The sequence below is a fragment of the Ambystoma mexicanum genome, chromosome 10 (genome assembly GCF_040938575.1).
Source record: "Ambystoma mexicanum isolate Mex_15411 chromosome 10, UKY_AmexF1_1, whole genome shotgun sequence".
Lineage (NCBI taxonomy): Eukaryota > Metazoa > Chordata > Amphibia > Caudata > Ambystomatidae > Ambystoma > Ambystoma mexicanum.
The window spans coordinates 607,246,554-607,269,041 of NC_090932.1; the positions used below are offsets into that span (position 1 = coordinate 607,246,554).

Genomic DNA, 22,488 nt, shown 5'->3' on the forward strand with positions numbered 1-22,488 from the left:
AACATCGAATATTGTGTTAAAATCGCCTCCCCAGAGAATAGGTACCAGAGGGAAGCCATCGAGGAGGGCCGTGAGATGTGTGAAAAATTCGGGATCATCAATGTTGGGACCGTAGATATTCAGTAAGACCACTTCCCTATTCTGTAGGATGCCGTGAAGTAAGACGTATCTGCCTAGGGGGTCTATTGTCGTGGCGATGGGGGTAAATCTAATACTCTTATGAATAAGGGTCATAACTCCGCGGCTCTGTGTGGAATAGGAAGTATAGTATCTCTGAGGTCCCCATGTTTTAGCAAACTTCTCACAGTGATCAGTTATCGCATGTGTCTCCTGAAGGAACAGTATCCCAGTTCCATGCCGTTCAGCCTGGAGCTGTAGCAATCTCATTTTCTTGAAGTTCCCCAGTCCGCGCACATTCCAACTCAGGAACGTAAGGGTTTGCTCACCCGACACATTTATGGTAGACATGGAAATAGACCGGTGAATGGAACGGCGCCCCCCACAAGCGGGATCCACCGCCGTCAGATCTGTAATGGCATAGCGATCCTGGTTTCCCGAACTCTACCTTCCCTGCAGTTGCCAAGCCTTTTTTAACATTAACTCCCCTACCCCCCACCCCCTCCCACATCCCTCCCCCAAACAGAGGGATGAACAACCCATATGCAACCAACAGGGTCAACAACATTGGCATCAACGCCTGGGGGGCCTGTATGTCGGCCTGGCGGCGATGCTCCGAACCTTGAGGCAATTTGAGGATAATCTTAATACCCGGCAATACAAGCAGAGTGTGTACGGGGGTGAACCCGCGGGGGGAGAAAAGGGGGGGGGAACGGTCATCAAGTATGACCAATGTAGCGAGATACTTAGAGTGATCCACCGTGAGCTTGAGTGGAATGGTGTATGTGTACAGGATGGATAACAGGAACTGGAGATTACCACGGTGTTTCAGGGTAATTAAACGGGCGAATGGTGTATTATGGTGGGCAGCTGTGACGTGCAGACGGTAGGAAGTCAGTGCCGTCCTCAGATCAACAGCCAATTCCCATAGTGTCACAACACAACACCAACAATTGCATCACTTAGAGAAAAAACAAGGTCATAAACATGCACAACTGTAACACCAGCAGGCTGAACTGTTCAACATCGGGCCAGCCAGGGGTCCACGCAGTACCAGAGCAAAGGACGGCGGAGTGCCACTAGACCAATCGAGTTCTGGGTAGGGCTCAATGGTGGCGACCCCGCAGACAGGGTAAGTCGTGGTAGACCAAAAGTACAGCGAGTGGACAATGGAGAAGGGCCTAGGTAATGGGAGAGAACATTATAAGTACAGTTCAGCCGGGAAAGTGTTCATCTATGAACTTGGAGGCCTCCTCTGGAAGTGTGAAGAAGTATACTCGATTCGCGTGCTCAATCCGAAGTTTGGCGGGGTATAGCATAGCGTATTTAACCTGAAGCTCACGCAATCGTCTCTTCACCGCCAAGAAGGATTGTCGCTCTCGCTGAACCGCAATCGAGAAGTCCGGGTATAGGTGGATTCTGGCCGCGCCCAACAGCAGGTCTCCCTTGACTCTCGCCGCCCTGAGTAGGGCATCCCGGTCGCGGTAATTAAGGATCCTGGCTATAATCGGGCGAGGAGGAGCGCCAGGCCTAGGTTTCGCAGTCAGTGCGCGGTGTGCTCTCTCGATTGCAAACTGTGGGGAGAGCTTTGGGGAGTCGAGGAGTCGAAGTAGCAAGCTCTCAACGTAGTCCTCCATGGGTTCCTGTATGCCATCCTCGGGTACCCCGATTATGCGGAGGTTGTTGCGTCTTGAGCGAGACTCAAGATCCTCATTTTTCTTCTCCACCTCTGTTACGCGTGCGGATAATGTGGAGACCTCTGCCCGAAGGGAGCCCAGGCCGTCCTCAGCGGTGCTAACACGTGACTCGATCTCAGTTACACGACCATCAGTCCTCTCCATGTGTGCCTTAATGGAGGATATCGTACCGTTCATATCGTCAAGTTTGCTGTGGATCGCGGTGAACCCCTCACGGATGTACTCCATCATTTTTTGAGATTCGGATGGTTCCAGCTCCTGTGCAGTAGGTAGTTCCTGTGTAGGTGTCTCCGCAGCGGATCCTCCCGAAGGCTTCGCAAACATATTGATAGAGGATTGCTTCTTTCCCATCCTCGTTGACATGCTGTCAGTGAAAGGTAAGCCAAGACTTGTGGACCGGAGGGTAGGAGGACTAGAGGGACGCCGAGAGAGAGCACCAGGTGTGCGTGTGACTGCAGCCGGCTGGCGGCAAGAGGTGTAGCGTTTCGAATTAGAAGGAGGAGACCAAGCTATGTTGGGTCAGCGGATATATGTGATAATAGTGAACCACGAGAGCTCCACCGGGAACCCGAGGAAGCAAGGTCCACGGAGGCAACAACCAACAGGAGAGCAAGAAGAACCTCAGGAGCTATTGCGGCAAGATGGAGTAGGAGGTGATTGGCACTTTAATGAGCAATAAAGCAATGGGCTCGAGGGACAGAGCATTCCCGGAGTTGAAACATGATCAGTGTTGGGTAGGCGGGGGAGAAGCCGCCGCCCCTCGCCGCTCCTATGGATCCAGGGAGCGGCACGGCCGATGATGGAGCAGTTAGGTAGCTAGGGTTCCAATAGAAGGCTGGGTGTGATGTGATCCGGTGGCGTCAATATGCAGCAGTTCCGTAGGGGTCAGGGCACACCCCGTTTCGGCGAAGTGTGAAATGAGTGGGGGGGGTCAATGTCTCGCGTGGCCCCCACGAGCACAAAAAGCGCTTGAAGATGAGCCTCGCCGGGGGATGGGCTCCGGTGGAACCTGCCCCCCCCCCACTGGGTATCAGGATGCAGGTGGGGTGTTTAATTGTCCCAATGTTCAATGACGTGTGAGCGACTCCGACGAGCCGCGGACCGAGGCCGCAAGTCAATGCGGGGAACGGCGCAGAGGATCGGGGCCCCACTCACCGCCTGGATCCACGGACCGGGTCGAAACAGCACGCCGCCTCGGATGGGGCAGCGGAGCGGGCGCTCTCGGATCCAGCCAACAGCTCACCCCAAGTTGGCTATGAGCGGTCGCGCAGGGAGGGAGGGGTGCCCCTCCCCCAACGGAAGGCCGCAAGCCGCGGATCACGACCGCGGTTCACTGGAGCCCTGAAGGGGATCGGAGGAGCGCGCGCTCCCGGTCTTCACAGAGGGGCCAGCAGCTCCGCAGCGAAGGGGGCTAGGAGGGCGGAAAAAGGCCAGCAAGATCACGGTCACATCAGCTTCCCCCTCAGACAGTTGTGAGCTGAAGCGCCGAGGCAAACGGGTGATTTTGGTTCAGGAAGCGCCTCTCGGCTCGGAGCTGTTCAGCAGGCAGCCATCTTCGTCAAGCGCAACAGCGCCCCCCTAATTCAATCTATTTAACCTAAGTAGAATTGCCTGATAACTCCAAATCTGTCACCTGTCATTCTAGCTGCAAAATCTGTCACTTGTCTTTTGAACTTTAAAATTTCAAATCTGAAAAACGACCTTTATTTAATCGCTCATATCTCCGTGACCGTTTGTGCTAGAGACTTGCAGTAACTTTCATCTGGAAGCTGAGATCCTAGGCTTTCTTAGGACCCCAACACAATAGTGATAGTCCTTGTAGTTCCTCTGTAATCGCGCTCGGCGCATTCGCAAATTTAACCGCGATTTGACATTTTACCGCGATTTGCAAATTTCTCCACGTGTGAAAACAGCAGTTTGTTTTTGCCTTCCATTTGCCAGAAATTCGTTTAACCTGCTAATCATCCCTGAACCATTGCTAGTGTGAGCCTGGACTAATATTAACTTGATTTCACTCACCCTGAACTTCTAGAGGGAATTAAAAGCAAATTTAGCATATTTTTCACTCCATTGCCAGCACATATAAAAGCATTTTGCCTGTGTTTTCAACGTCTGTAGTCTAAGTTGCTGGGTGAACTGAATCACATTTAATTGCATTTCTGAGAACTGTGTGCTTCCTTCCATTTCCTTGCATTGCATAAAAGGGGGGGGTGAATTGTACAAGAAAGTGATTACACTGTCTTTGCTGAAATCCTATCAAGTTATTTTCTTTACTGCATTTCATTCCACATTGCATCCATTTGAAACCATAAAAGTATTGTTGCTATCTTATCCATTTCATGTCAACTCCTTAGTGATTATCAAGAAGTGTGCTAGTGCCAGATTCTCCGTTGTTAATCTTTATCATACCAGATTAAGTGTGATATCCAATTATTAATTTATTATAAAGCGTGATATAATATATATTGTTTAAGTTATCAAATAAACCTATAAACTTGCAAAACAGAACTACTTCTTGGCTCAGTGGGGTCAGGAGGATTCCAAGAGAGGGGTGTTATATAGGGGTAGTCATCCAGAACACATGAACTGGACATAAAGTTATATCAATAAGGGTTTTCATTCAGTATTATAGACTAGGCGTTGACTTAGCTGTAGTGTTGAATTGAATCCTCTTACAATGTTGACCTCCACGAATGATGCCACCTCTTCCGGAAAGGTTTTGTTTTTGAACTGCATTCGCAGCCTAGCTGGCTATAGCATAGCATAGGGTATTTTGTGCTCTCTTAATAGCTTCTTGACCCCGACAAATGTGCACCTCTCCTGCTGTACTGCCAGCGTATAGTCCGTAAAAATACGAATCACACTGGAACCCATCTTCAAATCCTTCTTCTCCCTCGTGGCCCTCAGAACCATGTCCCTGTCTCTGTAGTTCATTAGCCAGTCTATTATTGGCCGGGGGAACGCGCCTGGTTTAGGAATTGCTGCCAGTGTTTTATTAATTTATTTATTTTAATTCTTACAAAGCGCCAACATGCCCATAGGCCTCAGGGCGCACATAGAAACTTAACAGGACAGACAAACATATAGAGAAGCCTAGATAGAGTAGAGAAGGAGAAAGGCTAAGGAGTTATTCCATATTGAACAAATGGGTTTTTACGGCGCGTTTGAAGACGGAGTAGTTCTGAATCTGCCGCATCTGGGCTGGAAGTTTGTTCCAGAGCAGGGGTCCCTGTGCATCAAGAGTTGTGCCACCAAATTTAGCTGTCCTAATTTTGGGCTGTTTGAGAATGATGGCCAAGGATGACCGAAGGTTCCTAATGTTTGGCTTAATGCTTATACGGTCTGACAGGTAGGTGGGACTGCTGAGACTAAGGCATTTATGAGTCGTGGTTAATATCTTATGGGTTATCCGGTGTTTAATGGGGAGCCAATGAAGGTGGAAATGTGTGTGCGACGGGACTGAGTGAAGATATTGCGCACAGCATTATTCTGAGCCACTTGTAGTGATTGGATGTTGAGAGCTGTGGTGCCCGCTATTACAGTAATCCAATCTAGAATTAATTAGTGCGGTGGAAATAAGAGCGCAGTTCTCTTGTGATATGAATGGGCGAGTGTATCCTATTCTCTTATTTATAAGACCAAAGCTTGATTTGATGCTGGAGACATGAAATTTCATTGAGAGATCTTCGTCAAGAATAACTCCCAATCTCTTAACCTTCTTCTGAACGAGAATGGTGTTATCAGCAATATGGAAACTAGCATAGTCAGGATCTAGTTTCGCCCTGGTGTTTTTAGATGCCACAATGAGAATTTCAGTTTTTTTATCATTGAGGGCAAGAGAATTGCAGGCCATCCAGTCTTGTATATCTTTGTATATTTTGTTGATGGTTGCAGAATCGCTGCTATAAAGGCCACTCAGATGTATAACCACTTGAGTATCATCGGCGTAGTTCGTGTATTGCACGCCTAGTTTATTTAAAAGGTCAAGAAGAGGACGAATGTATAGATTGATTGTTCTATGCGCACACTCCACAACAAACATTTGAGACCATCTTGGGTCCCCCAGCAGGTCTTTTAATGGCCCCTCAACAGCCAGTTCCATGGGGTCCTTCAGGGCATCCTCTGGCACCCCTATGATGCAGACATTATTTCGATGTCATTGCGCTTCGAGGTCCTTGCACTTCATCTTGATGTTGCTAGGTCTTTCGCCATGGTTGTCACTGTACTCTGTAGTGCCTCTATCGCGTCCTCTGCCGTGCCATTTCGCGTTTCTGATTCTGTGATGCGCAGCGTAGCTTTTTCCAGCTGGTCCCAGATCGTGGTAATGTTGATAGTAATGCCATCCAGCTTGTCACTGATGGAAGCAAATCCCTGCAGCATGATAGTCAGGACTCCCTGCGGGAATGTGGGCGGCAACAGCGGGCCACCGCTGGAGGCTCCTTCCCACCTGTCCCTTTGCTTCCAGTGTCCATTAGCTTAGTTGTTGGCTTGGTAAATGTGTCCATTGTACCACTCTTTTTTGAGGGTGCTCCCTTAGGCATTATACTGCACCACTGGGTGTCTTGGCTATGTCCAAAACTGCGTATTTTGTGATATAAGTTGCTTAGAGATCTTTCCTTTGTTCAGCAGTAGTTTCTCGTCCTGTCAGTTCATTTTATGCCCAGAGGGTGTGCCTAGTTCTTCTGGAATCCACATAGCTCTTCCTCCCAGGAACGACTTGTTGGGAATTATGTGTTTTTCAGCTTGAGTCAGAAATCAGTCCATACCCCCCCTCTCAAGATATGGGGGCCGAGAGGTCCACGAAAGCTTACCGAGTTTACTATGTTTTCATCCTAGTTCCTCATAGGGATCAGGTCACCAACCAGATCCACTGATGCGGGTGTCTAGTGGCCCCCTCAATACCTTCTCCACACTTGCACCCAAGTGGTATCCTGATTGCTGCGCTGTTCCCAAGTTTGTGTAAGTCACTGTCCAGGATGGTGAATCATCCCAAGCCCTTCCCCTCAGGCTGTGGGGGCTGGAAGGCCGGGACAGACCATCAAGCCAACGATGCGTTCGCGTTGGTCTGCGTCAAAGGACCAGGTCCTCTATGTGCAGTGAGAACCTCTAATGTGAATAAAGAGAGAGCCAAGTGGCCCCAGCCCTTCCATCCTCTTGCAGGGTGTGATGATCCAGAATATCCGCATCAGGGACTTTCACCATATGCCTTGCCCTAGACATGTAACAAAAGGTTCTGCTGGCATGTCAGCCGCAGCTCCCCCCTCGGCCCGAGCCCAGTGCAAGTCCACAGCACGCCTCCCTTCCCATCCACCAGTGGTCACAGTTCAGGCCAGGCCTCAGAGTGTGAATCTAGAATACCCTTCAATGTTGTTGAGAGGAACACAACAAAAAAAGCAGACCACACTGTAGTGCCTGCAAGGTGGATCTGCCAGAATCCGCCCCCTCAGGGGGATTGCATGGGAGCCACACGTGCCAATATCTGTCTGCAGTGAGTGCAGCGCTGGACAAGGCCTCAGCGTTTATCGTGTATGCTATCTCAGCAGTTCTGAAGTAGCTGGGGGCACTCAGTCACCCCCCTCAGGGTCAGTCGCTTCTCCAAGCAACGAGTTGGTGGTAGATCTCTTTCTTCAACTGGGGCCACCCGCTGGAACAGCCTCCCTGCCTCTCTTAAACTTGAGGAGAACCATCTCCGGTTCCGGAAGCACCTCAAAACCTTCTTCTTTGCTTCTGCTTTCTTTCCTCCTCTCCCCTCTTGACCTCCTGGCTGTAACTGGAACTGCACTGGTTACCAGGACACCCTCTGATCTCGGGCCCAGGTTCCTCCCCCACCAGTCACACACACCTGCACTGCCTGCCTGGCAACCCCCGCACCTGGGGACCATTTCTCTATCCCTACAGTCCCACCACCAGCACTTGACACCTGATGTCTGCACTTACCTTTGCACTTGCCACCTGCTGGCCATTACTTTTACTTATTGTTATTATTCTATTCCCATGCACTGCACTGTCCCTTCCCCCATCCCATGCAGTTGCGCGATCTGAATGACACCTCGCCTAGTAGGATTGTTGTATGTCCTCCCTTTGTTCCCCCTCCCTTGCCTCGTCGCACCTTGAAACACTTGTGTATAGGCGTGTTATAAATGCCATATCATATCAATATCATATCATATAATTCCACTGGGCCTTCTACGCGTTGCAATGCGTTGATGTGTTGTTTGATATCGTTAAGCCTGCGCTGCTAGTATGGTAACAACTGGTTTCCATGGTATATTATAAGCTGCCTGCAGTGGCGCTGGTCGTTCACTCCACACGGATCCTAAATGCACGTAGGCGGTGCTCGTGTCCCTCCGGATGTCCCAACATGCCGTGTTATAACAGGGCGCCTGCATTGTGGCCAAGTTAGCGCAGTCCCTCACTCCGGGAGTGCCAAAGGTCTCCATTATGCTGCCGATTCACATTCACCGTCCAAGATCTTCTTGTGCTCCAGCGTGACGGGCAGCGCCTCAACTCAAAGCCCCGCCATGCCCTGCACCCACTTCATGATGTTCGGGACTGTGGCATGAAGCAGGGCTCCCTGGTCTCTCCACTGCCCAGATCAGGCAAGGACAACCCCAGCAAGGATGCCGTCCGGGGCCCTCCTCCTCAGGGTTTAGGATGATTACGGCAAACACAGGCAGGGCGGCGTATCAGCGGGCTGTCTCCCACGTATGGACTTGGTATCCGCTCCGAGTTCTGCAACTTTTTGCCTTCACTGTCCTTAGCTGGCGCTAGACGTGCCCCTGCAGGAAACTCCCTCAGCAGCTGCAGACTCGTCCCAGCATTTCTGCCCAGCACGGGCCCGCCAGAAGCTGTTAAATATCGCCGGCACCACTCAAGTCAATGTTCTGCCTCTCGGTCAAGTTGTGCCAGACCCCTTCATGCCTCTTCTGAGCCGGTTTTATGGTCAACCCTTGTTTTATTCCGGTAAAATTATGCTAGGATACTCCGATCACCTCCGGAGCTCGGGCTGAGGCTTCCATCCAGCCGAACTCGCAACAGCGTGCCCCCATACAAAGAATAGTTAATGTGAGAGGGGAAAACCAGCTACAGAAGAGTCAGGCACTGACTTCCGGGTGCTCACTCCTGAAACTCTGGGCGATTACCCTATTGTTGAAACTACTGTTACCAGAAGGCCTTGGGAAAGGCGAGAAAGGGGTCAAAGTGGTCATACAGGAGTCTAGCAAAATCCTCAGTTGAAAGCCTTTGACCGGTAGATAAAGTTAAAGCTAAGGGAAGGAAATCCTGCACTGTGTGACTGGCAAAAGTTGGCAACAGTGAACCCGACGGAGGGATGCCAATGAAAAGGGGACGAAGCCTGAAGTCCCAATGAACAGTGTGTTGACAAGAGTGAACCCGGCAGAAGGAGGCTGACATTCAAAAGAGGTCTGAGCTCAGAAGAGGGGGATCCAGGGTTGAAGGTCAACAGCCAACGTATATGTGGAAATTAACTTGTTGTTTGTTATTTTGGATACATCAGGTCCTCGGAGGAAAGAGACTTTTTTGTAGAAAAGAGACTTAACCACCAAAGGGCCTGATTGCTGAGAGCAGAACTGTTGGCTCGTGCTGGGAAAAACTCAAGCGTGTGCTGTGCTCTGGAATCCCACCTTGCTCCATGCTCAAAACATTGGGAAGGGAGAACCCTGGCTACCACATTCTGACTTATTATTTGTGTAGACTTCTTTCTTTCTCATGAACATTATCCCACACTCTTTTGTATTTAGTTGTAAGGATTGACAATAGGTTGTTCTTAGTATAGGCCCTTTGTATTTGACAAGACGCCACTAGGCCTGCCTTATTATTATTTGATGGTCATAGCTTGCTCCCATCTTAGATTTAGATTTAGATTACACATTTTCCCAACCCAGTTATACAGTTTAATACACACCCTTGAACTGTGATCACTTGTGTCTGCCTTTACTGTTGCAACCACGAGTTCCTTAAAGGTATGAGGAGAGAAGAGGACGAGTCGGGACTGGGAAATTAATCAAAAGTGAGTTGAAGGATTGAGGTGTAAGGATAAGAAGTTAGGAGTTGAGAAATGTCAGAGGCTGAGTAGGCGAAGTGAAGAGCTAGGGGTATGTGAGGACTGATGTGTGAAGACAAAAGAGAAGGAATGAGGTTTCCGATGTTCAAGGATGAAGATCGAGGGGAAGACATGATGAATGGGCAGTGAGGCATTAGTAGCACAACTAATACATGCGGAGGATGAGTAAGGAGTAAGGAGGAGATTTACGGAATAAGGAAGTTGAGAGAGGATTGGGCAGGATGAATGATAAGTATCATAAGAATGAGAAGAAGATGTAAAGAGAGGACTGATGATTGAGAAGGATGAATGAGGAATGAGAAAGGCATATGAGGAGTAAGGAGAAGCGGGGAGGGGAGATGAGAATGTCCTAAAATGGCACTCTATATAAGAAAAAAGAGCATGCAGAACCTAACAAATGACTAATAAGATTAAAACCACACATCATTACTGTGTCCCATTGCTTTGCATGGTACTGTCCACCCATGTTATTGATTTTTGTCATGTTTGTTGTTTTTAAGTACAGTACGGAGCACCTATAAATTAATAAGAACACGTTATTTTAAATTCTTGGGCCCTATAACGTATTTGTTAAAGACAAGCTGTTATAAAATATTTAATTCAAGTTGATACAGTTACCCATTTAAACAGTTATTTGTGAATTCTGACTGCATTGATAGGAACCCATTCCCTTTGCACTCTCTCTGTTTACTTCAATTACTTTATTGACTTACTGACCTACAATGCATCAATATATTCATTTATATCTCTGAGTTAGCAGCACATTCTATGTATCTATTCTGGTCTGAAATGAATGAGAGGAGTTAAACACCTCTACGGTGGGTAAAATGTGTTTCTGTTTACTCGTTCATGACTTTTTTCTTTAGATGTCTGGATAACAAGAAATTTGAAGTGACTGAAAGAGGAGAGATTGAAGTGAAGGGTAAAGGAAAAATGTACACCTTTTTCCTGTTGAAGAATATGTCTGCAACAGAGGATGAAATCATGGGAAGACCATCGAGGGAGTCTGATTCTGGCAGGGCATCTGTTCAATCAATTCATGACTCCAGGATCGAAACACTTCCAGGATCCTGCAATAAAGGTAGATTTGCTGTAGCAAAAGGGGGTTCTCATAATGCAGTCCAGTGGCTGAATTGCTCATATGCAGTCACACAGGTTATAATCTCTGCTTTGATAATTTACTAAACATTTGTGTGATTATGGAAAAACTACTTTTACTCTGTTCTCAAATCTTAAGTGTCTGTGTAATGCCAATGCAACGTACAGTATTCGTCCAACACACAAAGTTTGATATGTTGCTGCAACATCATCTCTGTAAAGTGCTCACTTATTTTTCGGTCTTCCCAATGTGAAATATCTTAACGGAAATAAATAATTGTATAGTGTAAGAACATTGACATGTATCTGATCTGTTTTAAAGGTGTAGAAGATGACAGTAATGAGGATCTTCCCCCTACAATACCAATGCAATATGCTGATAGACCTTTATGTCCACAGACAAGCACCAAAGCGATAAAATATGCACGAATCATGCAATTAACAGGTAAGACAGATATTTGTAAATTAACTAAGCTGTAGTGTATGAATGATCCGTTGTTACATTACCCAACGAAATCCAGTTGAAACACAGTGTTAAAAGGGTATTTTGGTTGCAGACCAAAAGCCCAAACCGGCAAAAACCTACAGCTATGGTTCTTAAAGGAATCATATTTTGGCCACAGGGCTGCACTTCTCATGTCGCCACACATGGCATTACATATTAGGTTATCCATGATATCCCTGTTGAGCCTTCAGCAAACGGTAGTCGTGAAGAAAATCTCCATACATTGTCAAGTGTCTCGGAAGTGCTATTTCGTGACCATAAACTATATGCATACACTGGGCTATTATCCATGTGCACACCTGCTTCCTAACTTGCCTGAGAAGTTGCATTATACATTGGTACCGTATAGTAAGCCCAAGGCTTTGCCTGTGCCTCTGAGGCATGTTGCCACCCATACTATTTATATGCAGCTGTTACACACATTACGACCTTGGTGAATTGGTTATTAATGTTGGTAACATTTCCTTTTGTCGTAAGTTGCTCCATCTAAATATGTCACTCATCGGGTTTATACTCTATCTATAGCAATGATTTGTACTTTTAAATGTAGAAAAGAATGACAATATTCCACTGAACTTATACAATTATTAACAAGCATGCCATTCCACCACTTTGTATACAGTTCATATGCAGATGAATTATTAGTTCTCAGACTGCCCTTGATTTATTAGTCTGGAATCTTTTTCAATCATCAGGGGCTTGTTTGGTTGTTGCTGGTCTGTCCACAGAATATCTCGCCTTTCTTCATGACCCTGTGACGTACAGTTCATTTGTCAGAGAATGACCTGGCGATGCCATAATGTCATTGTGCGACTGATGCCTATTCAGCGTGACACTCGTCTGCTGGCTGTGAGTGCTGGGTGCAAACATCTTTATTTGGCTATACTTAATTTGTATATATCTCATTGTGTTTGCATCCTTTCGTCAGGTGAGACTTTCCGACAATGTGTTTCCCAATGCATTTATTGTTGTTTGTGTTCAGAGCCAAAGAGCAATGTATTGTGGGTGCAGAAATTACCTCAGCTCTGAATTGGAGGTGAACGTCCAGGGACAGCTATAGGTTGGCACTGTGGCGTGTGTGGTGTTTGCTAAACATACTCCAATGCTCCAATCATAAGGATGGTGGACTCTGCTCCACTGATAATCCCTAATGAGGGTGACATGCATATATGGTTATATGCATCCTTGAGAGAAGTCTGTTCAGGATTGATAAATCTATGAATAAATTGTTCTGCCTTATAAAACAAAAGCAATTTTCATGAGCAAAAAGCACAAAGCATACTTTCCGTTGAGCTAATTTGCATAACCATAGTGCTTTGCTTAGTGGGTCTGAGGTGGAGGTGAACTTTCAGGGAAACAAATCTTGGTTAAAGAGACATTATGTGAAGATTTAATGTAACAACCCCCCTGAAATTTGGAAGCCATGTCAAGCAAAGCCAAGCCATCTTAACTATGTGCCCTCTGTTGCACAGCGTATGACCACAATGATGGCATCAGAGATTACATCACTGATGACATCACTAATTATGTCATATATGACGTCACTGATGGCATTACTAATGACATCATACATGACATCATGTTGTATTGTAAAATAGAAAAGGTTATGGGTGTCAGCAATGTGTTATTTTCAATAAGATGGTTATTTTTAAGAATTTTATTTTCACTTGTGTTATTATTCTACATGTAATGCATAGTGTAATGTAGAGTGGTCGTAAATAGCATAACAGCTGCCATTTGGGCAGCATCTGGGCACATGCTAACCTTCAAAATGTTTGTCTACAGTTGTCTACAGTTGTTTTGCTGCCTGTGTCTTGTTACTCATCCGATCCCCTTTCAACTTCTACTACTACTCTCTTTTCAAACAACCACGACCCTTCAATCTGCGACAACCAAAGATGGAGACATCTTTTATTTTCACAGGCTGCTCTCCTCACAACGTCACCCTTGCTATAGGCACTCTATGACCTAGATGGTTGATTGTGGTCATACAGCTTCTTTACATGACCCTTCACTAAATATGTCACCTGTTCCTCCTGCATGATATCTGCTCACACATAGTCATGGGTTTGCTCACCATCCCATGCTTACATTTTATCCTTCTGTGCACCAATAGATGCTCTCACATCCCAAGCTACACCTCTTCACTCATCAATACAGCAGTAAAGAGGCTACCATTTCTTTGTACATCTGCTATTCTATGAACAATGAAAGCTTATCCGTCCTCAGACCTTCATGCCATGGCTGTAGCTTGAACCGATATCTCAAGGGTTTCACATTATCAAACCTTGATATAACATGGCCCTAGAAAAGCCCAAGGAGAAGAAGATGATTACTCACATGCTTCAACTCACTCATTACTCTGAGAATTGAAATAAGCCAAGGCCTTGTCTAAGAAAGTGTTCAATTCAGGAAGGGAGGATCTTGCTCAGCTGCAAAGACAGTTTTCTTCTTGACAATCCAGTTTGCACAATTGGCTTTTAGTTAAGATCAGTTATAATCCGAGGGTTTATGATGGTGGGGTATACTGAGTATCTGCCAAAATAGAAGCTCTAGCAGTTATGCCTCTGCTGAAATAGCGTTTACTACATACATACAAACTAGCACTTCACACATCTCCGAAGTGATTTATTTTATTTCTGATGTTTAAATTTCAACCTGCAAAAATATGCTAGACGGGGGTCAGGAAATTCATTTTTAGAGAAATTCCTTCATTGCCCATGTGACTTTATCTTAAAGTCCAAGACCCTTGGCTTTGCATTACTGTTTTCTCTACCACTGTTTTTATAAGAAATCACACCTTATGGTAGTTATTGCTTCACAGGCGTTTTCCGGCCCAAATATTTGTCTTTTTGCCTACTTTGCTAAATAATTAAAAACGAACCCAATAATTATGCAGTTTGCTATTAGAACAGAATCAGACTTGTCAATAATGCACAGTTGGAGTAGCGTGCCTCACCTGGCTATCTCTGAAAAGCCTTAAAATTACCTGACTGAATTTCAGAATTTCAATCTGAAAAAATATGCTAGACAGAGGTCTGCAAATACATTTTTAGAGAAATTCGTTCATCGCCCATGTGACTTTAGAAAACTGGTGATTCTAAAGTCCTTAGCTTTGCATTAGTGTTTTCTCTACCACTGCTTTTCTAAGAAATCACGTCTTATTGCAGTTATTTTTCAAAGGCATTTTCCAGGCCAGATAGTTGTCTTTTTGCCTACTTTGCTAAATAATTAAACACTAATCCTATAACTATGCACTTCGCTAAGAGTAAAGTAGCAGACTTATACATGATGTACAGTTGGAATTGGTTGCCATACCTGACCATCTCTAAAAAAGTATTAAAATAACCTTTATTAACATGTCCTTTGTGAAGATGGTATATGTATGGCATGAATACATAAATAATAGTTTGGTGTCACACCTGGAGAGGGGCAAACAATGCCTCAGCATGTCCTTTATATATTTTGGAGTTTTGTATTATGCTAAGGGATGTGACCTAGCAGTACAGCAGTTTAAGGTTGCCCAGAGCAATGCCAGAGGTTAGGATTAATTCCAAACCATCCAGCCACCACCTCTTTTTGTTGGTATTTGCAGGAAAGTCTACATAATGTTCTGTTATTTGGTCCTGGTTTGTTTCTAGGTGAGTTGTGGTAAGAGTACTTGTGCTCTGCCTATCCAGAAGGGTACCCCTTCAAGGTAAGTATTCTGTAGTCCTGAGAGCAAGAATAGGTTGAGGGTTTCTGGAGGGTTCTGTGACAAGGTGATGTGGGAGTTGTAAAGTTATGATGGGGTTAGTGCATGCAGAGGGGAGAGGGTCAAAATCAAGAAGCCTAATATAGCAGACCATAGAATGAATACAAAGGCTTAACATCTCTTAAAAGGCAAAACAAAGCATTAAACGGCATAGCAAGACATGAAAAGGCCTACCGTAACATGGCAAAACATGTCCTCCTCCCCACACTCCTATCCTTGGACCTGCAGACAACTCCAATATTTCTGTCTGGCAAATGAGTAACATGAAGTGGTTAAGTCTGATTGCAGGAAGACACCTTTCGTTGATATTATCCACAATTAACATTATTAAAAAAAGAATCTTGAATTTATTACAGGAGACATTTTATTGGCTTTTAAGAAAAGATATGCATGTATTTTAGGTTTGTAACTTGTCTATGTATCTTACAAAAATGTTATTAATTCAAATGTTTACCTGCATTTATTTATTATTTTATTTTATTTATGTTGTACATTTATGATCAGCGCACAAACCCAGCGTGCATCTAGGCGCTAGTCACAAAGGGTTTGATACCATAGTGAAAGTCATTTGAAAAGGCAGGTTCTAAGGTGTTTCACGGTAATTGTGAAGTTTTTTTGTTAACCAGGTCACACTTGATTAAATACAAAATAAATACATTAAATGAAAACAAATAATATTATGAAGCCATCTCCAGATCCAACTGGCATATGTTGCCTAGGCACCTCCCTGATGGTCTATTGAGCATGTATCTTCCAGTGAAATAAAATGCAAATCCAAGTGCATGGGTTACCGAGCCACCAACAAATCACTCATGACTTAGGAAATTCGTGTGCTTCTGATTTTGAAATGCTTTTGTAATGCATGCCTTCTATAGATACGGGTATGAGTGATGCACTAAACAGAAACATGCCTTTGCAGGTAAAATCCGTGATTCAGAAAGCTATGGAAGTCTCCACAGTGACCGACACTCGGGGGAGGACCTCTGTGCACTTGAACCGGAAAGGTCCAGACCAGCAACCACAGGACCACAGAACAGGAGTATCAAATCGACTTTTTGCACAGTTCTCTGATTTTTTATATTGTAGTTCAGCAAGCCAGGTCCCCGGTCCCCGGTGACGCTGATTTCTTTAGATCATAGCAATACTGAATGCGTACAGAATGTAACCATTTTTTTTTCCGTAAGTGATGGTGAAAGTTGGTACTTTTTCATATTCATTCAAGCAATGCAAGCAAAATTTTCGAAAATTCTGATCACAGGATTCCCAGAGTGTTGCGGGTACATTTTCTGCACTAATGATTTTAGGCAAACATTTCTTGGGAAAAGGCCATGAAGGCATCCTATTGAGATGCATCCCAGAAGCAATATGCATTTTACAAATGTTATTTATGTTTCATTCTGCGACAGTCAGCACCTCTTTTCATACATGTTATGATGCGAAGGATAAAACAAGTATCTCTACAAGCAACAAACTGAAGACAAATCACCAGTCAGCGCCCAAAGCTCTGATTTTACAAGACGAAATAACAGCAGCACATCAAACAAACTGTAACAGAAAATTGTTCTTCTCAAATACAAGAACTAGGACCTCCCTGGTGGCATGAGCCCCCGTATAGCCAACGAGTGCTCTCTGATAGCCTCATGTGCGAAAGCGAGACACCTAATCTTATTTTATAGCACCAGCTCTCAACTGTGTTTACGAACATCTAATGCATATTTTACTTTAGCTCATTTTGTACCCAGCATTCATGATCCACTTTGAATCTGAATACATAGTAGAATGATTTAGGAACTTCATGTCAACTTAAACCCACCTGACATTTAGCATGATGAAAGATAGTGATTGGAGGGGTTGTTAATGGAGACTTCTAAAAGGACTTGAAGTGGCGAAGTGCTGATTTCTAGCATGAAAATCCAGCTTCATGAATAATTTGACTTTTTTCAGACTTTAATTTCTTTTATGCTGATGTGCAGGCCTTTTGATGAAGGCTGTGTGAAAAAGATAAGAACAAGTTCTTCATATTGTTTGGATTTGTAACATGCCAGAATTTTGCCTGAGTATTTCACATTTCTTTTGTTCTCCCTCTATTGTTTTGGATGGAAAGGATGCAGCAGAGAAGGCACTATTTGTTATTTTCCAAGGGCTTCCTATCAGTATCATTAGATGGCATATGAGCATTGGTGTGGCCTTCCATGGACACATGATTGTAGTCTGTCTTCACTTTCCATTTCCAATAGCAAGAGAGGACCAGTCACAACCCCCTTCGCAGGAGAGACACTGCAATATTCAGCTAATCAGGTAATATCAGGCTGCCTCACTCCACAGGGAGCACGCTCCTCACTAAGACAGAGAACAACAGCATTCTTCTTTTGTCCCTCTTCTCTGGTACCACCTGAGAATTTAGTGGGAAAACATACCATGTGGCTTGGCATTTAATTGTGCTACATTGTGTATGATATGAATACCTGGCCAAATGCTGGAAGTTCATATGGGCATTTGCTGCCAATATTTCACATCCAATACTTGGCATTTGATGGCAATAATACCTGGCACATGAAATGCGTACTTGGGTATTAGATGGTGAATCATAGCATAGGATTTAAGCTGTGCATTTGAAGTCAATGCCTAGCATGTGAAGTGAGTACCTGCCACAATATCATGGCAATGTCTTTTGCATGCTCTGAGTCTCTGTTCATCGGACAGCAAAGCTCAGAAGAACACATAAATCAATATGCTGTACAAAAGCCAAAACTGTTGTCTTTACCAATGTTTATTTCAAGACTCAACTCTTCAAAGGCTATATCTTTCTTTAACAATATACATTACTTCCCATTACCCATTTTCTTGTCACCGTGCTTACTTTCAAATGGCAAACTACCTTCCCAGACAGATAACCATTTTGAGCAATTTAACAGAATATAAACCTTTGCCTTCACATACCATATCTGTTTTCTGATTTCCGATGGCGACAGCTGAGAAAGGTTGATGCTGTGCTATTACCAAGTACAACAATGAGTATTTCAGTATGAGTGAATGACAGTCTTTTGAAAACTTTCTCCACACACTGTTTTTGTTTGACACAAACTAATAGCGGTCTGTGCCCTTGCAGGCTCATTTTATCCTTCTTCACAACCCCTCTTAACCCCAAGGATTCTCCGTGCTGCATTGCAGAGGGCACTTTAATGGCAGAGCCGGAAAATAATCAAACTTGGTGTGCACTGTTGTGTTCCAATCTTGATATCCCGATTTATGTAACACACTAGAAATTCCTTTGATTCATGCTTGCAGATATGGCATACCAGCTTTGAGTACTCTCAGTGGTTTGATGTGTTAAAATCGCGGGAAAAATGGCTGTGGACACAAAATATCACTGCAAAAAGGCAGTGGTTTTGCCACCGCAATCCATATAAAGGATGCTTGGGACACCCCAGGACCCATTATACCATTTAAGGAGAGCGGGGGGACACCTCACTCCCTTTAAATGGTGTAATGTGGTACACCTTTAATGGGTCAAACCACAGCATTTTTGCCGCAATTTTTTGTACAGGCGACATTTGTGCCACGATTTTATCACTGCATACCCTCTAAGTGTGTTGACAAATTTCCTGGCTTGTGTGGCTTCTATATGCATATGGGATCTATCTATTTCCTTATCTGGTCAATCGGCTCAAACACGCTCTTTCAAAGGAGTTGTGTCTTTAACATACCAGAAGAGTAGACAATTCTGCATGCCCATAGTTTTAGAATTAAATAATTTCTGACCCTGCAAGCAAACTCCAGTTTATCCGCTTAAGGTTTAGGATGGAAGTGAGGAAACCTTAACTATCTTTACTGATTGCAGTAACACAACATCTGCATTTGAAAACGGATCTAAGAAGAAAAGGCTCATCAGTATTGTAGGCTGAATCTAAAAGAGAACATTACAGCATATGCAACAACAGTGCCATGGACGCACTAATATCTAAAGCATCGTCTGCTATTCTTTTGGTCCAATGGACTTCTTCCTCCTTGGACTGGAGATCCTTATTCCTGGTCATTTCAGGCAGTGGAGAACAATAGACAATGAAGCAACACCAAGTAGAACCTACTAAAGGATCTACCCTTTGCATCACAAGACCTGATAATAGTGATAATTGATGCCAGTAGCCAAGTTTGGGGAGAAACCTTGGTAGATCTTTTGACTCAGGGCATCCAGTCTCTCGCAGCAGCAATAAACACTTCAAAATGAAGGGATTTGTTTTGTAATTTTCTGGGCCTTGTGGTGGTCTCAGACCAACATGGAAGGCTTGCTGGACCTGGTCCTAACTGACAACAAATAAATCAACAGACAGGGAGGGACCAGGTGCCACCCTCTAACCTCTCTTATCAATTGATCACAGTTTCAAACATCCACCTTCTAGACATCTGAGTTGCAAAATCACTAATCATACAAAACCAGATGCTAGACAGTTTAAGTAGAATCTTCCCATCATCAGTTGACTTCTGTTTTTGTGTTCACATATTACAGTCCTTAGTGATTTAATGGAGTCAGCTGCGGTTGGACCTTTTTGCATCAGTAGAGAGTGTATTGCTGCCTTGGCATGCATCCTTTCAACCTGGACCTGCAGCATTGTTGGAGATGCCCTCTGAATGCCATGGCCAAAGACTCTCCTTCTTGTCTTTACACAATCCCTTGATTAGTCAGTAGCAATAAATGGCAAGTATTACTGATGTCTCCAACTCATCAAGGGTGGAGTGGTTTCTTCTCCTCTTGTCTCTCCCCAAGGTGAACACCTTACCTCTGCATGTTATTACCTTCTACAATAGCCTGTCCAATCTTTCCACAGTTGACAATCAAGCACCTTCCTCTGACTGCTTGGAAATGTAACTTAAAGGTTGAATGTGTCTGTGTATTTCACAATATGTGGTGGCAGAATTGGACATGTCATGAAAATATTCCATGATTAAGTCGTACAAGCATCACTGCACATTGTTGGCGGTTTCAGAATGAGTCTGGAAGTTTTGCCAGTTGGACCTCGGTTGGCAGCCATTCTGATTTTCAGGGACCCAGGTCCTATCCTAGCAGAGATTGAACCATTCTTATCTTACCTGCTCTGTAGTTTGCAATTACACAAAATGCCCAGGAAGCCTGTACTACTGGCATTCAACTATTGCTGCTACTGAGGCAATTACAACGTCCTGCCTTAGACATGATAGAAGAAGTGGACATCAAGTTCATTTTAAAATGCACCTGTAAACGTGGGACGTTCCTGGTGTCAGAATCATATTTGATGTGTACACCTTAAATGTCCATACTTTGCACAAGCTCAGATTTCATCCAAGAGGTCTGCTCCCAGTTCCAGGGATTTAAGAAGCGATCATACTGATCTCGGATCCGGATCCATGTATATGCTCAATGTCCCCGGGCAGTCCACTTTTATAAGGCTAAAACATCTACCTTGCATCACTCATATGATTATTCGTCTCCTTTGGCAGTGCCGCAAACGAAGTCAACTACTGCTCCATTAGCCACCAAATCTGATGAATCTGTGTGACCATCTCTTTAAAGTCTTCTATGCTGATTTTTACAATCATCTACGTTTTTTTTATACCAGTATCTAAGAAGCCTCTTGGGCAGAGGCATAACGCGTGCCCATAAGATAGATATATAAGAGATTCCCCCAACACCTTTGCTCACCATTTCATGCTAACTATTGGAGTTTCACTATCAGCAGAATTTGGGTGTACAATCCTCCAAGTTAGTTCACTGTGAGCTTCCATAAAAACGGGAAGATCAGTATTCTGGGCATTTGTGTGATGTATTGTAATTCTGACATACACCTTCATGTACTGCTTGGTGATTCTTCGAATAGTAGGCACTTTAATGTGAAAAGAGGAACAAAAGCGAATGATAGATTACATATGGTACTCATCGTTACTCTTAGTCCTCTCAAATCATCAAAGTACTTATGGCCCACCCTCCTTTACCTACTTGATTTATGGCCATCCATTTTACAGAGAAAAACATAGGATATAGCCAAAGGATTGTGGGGCTTAAATTCCAGAAAGGTGTCAGCTCGAAATTAATAAATGTTGTAGTTATCCGATATTAAGGGTGGTGGTTGTGAGGACTAAGATGAATGTTGGTTAATATATTTAATATGCAAGGCAGTTGTACAGAACAGGTTCAGACATGAGTAAACAAAATCCTGAGAATGTCTCTGTGTAGGAAAGACATAAGAAGACAACATTCTTTCTACAAATAGTTGGAAATACACCAGTAAACAGCAAATTCTCATCGATTGATGGTATTTGGTTATAAATACCATCCACACGCAATTGCCTAGATTTCTTTGTTATGTATGTTTTTTCCTTGTGATCAGCCATTGATCGACACTTACACAGTACATACTAACAAAAAACATTCTGCACTAACACATGTGTTTGTTTGTGTCCCACATAACGTATATCATGAATTTGACACTGCAATGTATTTCAACCTTTGCTGTACTGTAGTCTATTCTGGAATTAATTAAACTGTCTCTTAATAAATTCCCTGTTTCACTTCAGCCTGCCTGAAAACCAACTCTGAATGATGAGAGAGGAAAACCTGAAAGAAGTCAGCATGTTGTGTGCACCACTGTCAATGTTTTCTCAGTCATGCGATGGGCTACTGGGTTGTCCGGTTCTTTCTTCATCGACTGTGAATTTAAGGGTGCAGTAATTGCTGTTGTTGATTTTAATTATCCACGGCAGACCGGCTTGTATTAGTCTATGAGGTGGTACTGAGGGCTTGTGCGGGACACAGAGCAGATTCACAGTTTTGCAGGCAGCTATGTTAGTGTTTAATTCATAGACTTTCTCTTTGGGTTGGCTACGGGATGTATACAGTTGTTGTCTATATGTAACATTATATCTTTCAGTGGCGACGCAGTGATTGAGACAAATGCTTAAAACACCACATGCTTTATACCACAAAGAAATACCTATCCTTTCAAATTTCCCAACATAAAGGGTAGCGAGGAACGCCCTTCCAAAGTGTCCCAGAGACTCAATGCCATGTCCGCCTGCTCCAAAAGTTACACTCACAACCTGGCCAGTCATTCCAATTGTTAGTAACATGCAGCGGCACATGTCACAGGCTATAACTATAAAGGATGTGTGCCAGAATGTATATTTGTTTTCTGTAGCCGAGTTTCCAGGTTAACTTGTCCGTAAAATGACAAGAGTTTGTGACATTGGAGTAATCCTTATT

At 44.2% G+C, this 22,488-nt stretch overlaps 1 protein-coding gene across 2 annotated transcripts in view; it reads left to right on the forward strand.

Moving 5' to 3' along the window:
* Positions 1-21,778, forward strand: part of LOC138491587 (guanylate cyclase soluble subunit beta-2-like) — a 707,294-nt gene extending 685,516 nt beyond the window's left edge. For both annotated transcript variants that reach the window (XM_069618174.1, XM_069618173.1), the window contains exons 14-16: positions 10,764-10,978; positions 11,318-11,440; positions 16,174-21,778. In XM_069618174.1, the coding sequence (XP_069474275.1) occupies positions 10,764-10,978; positions 11,318-11,440; positions 16,174-16,325 (490 nt within the window). In that variant the 3' untranslated portion in view covers positions 16,326-21,778. The remainder of the gene's footprint in view (positions 1-10,763; positions 10,979-11,317; positions 11,441-16,173) is intronic.
* Positions 21,779-22,488: the final 710 nt, after the last annotated feature.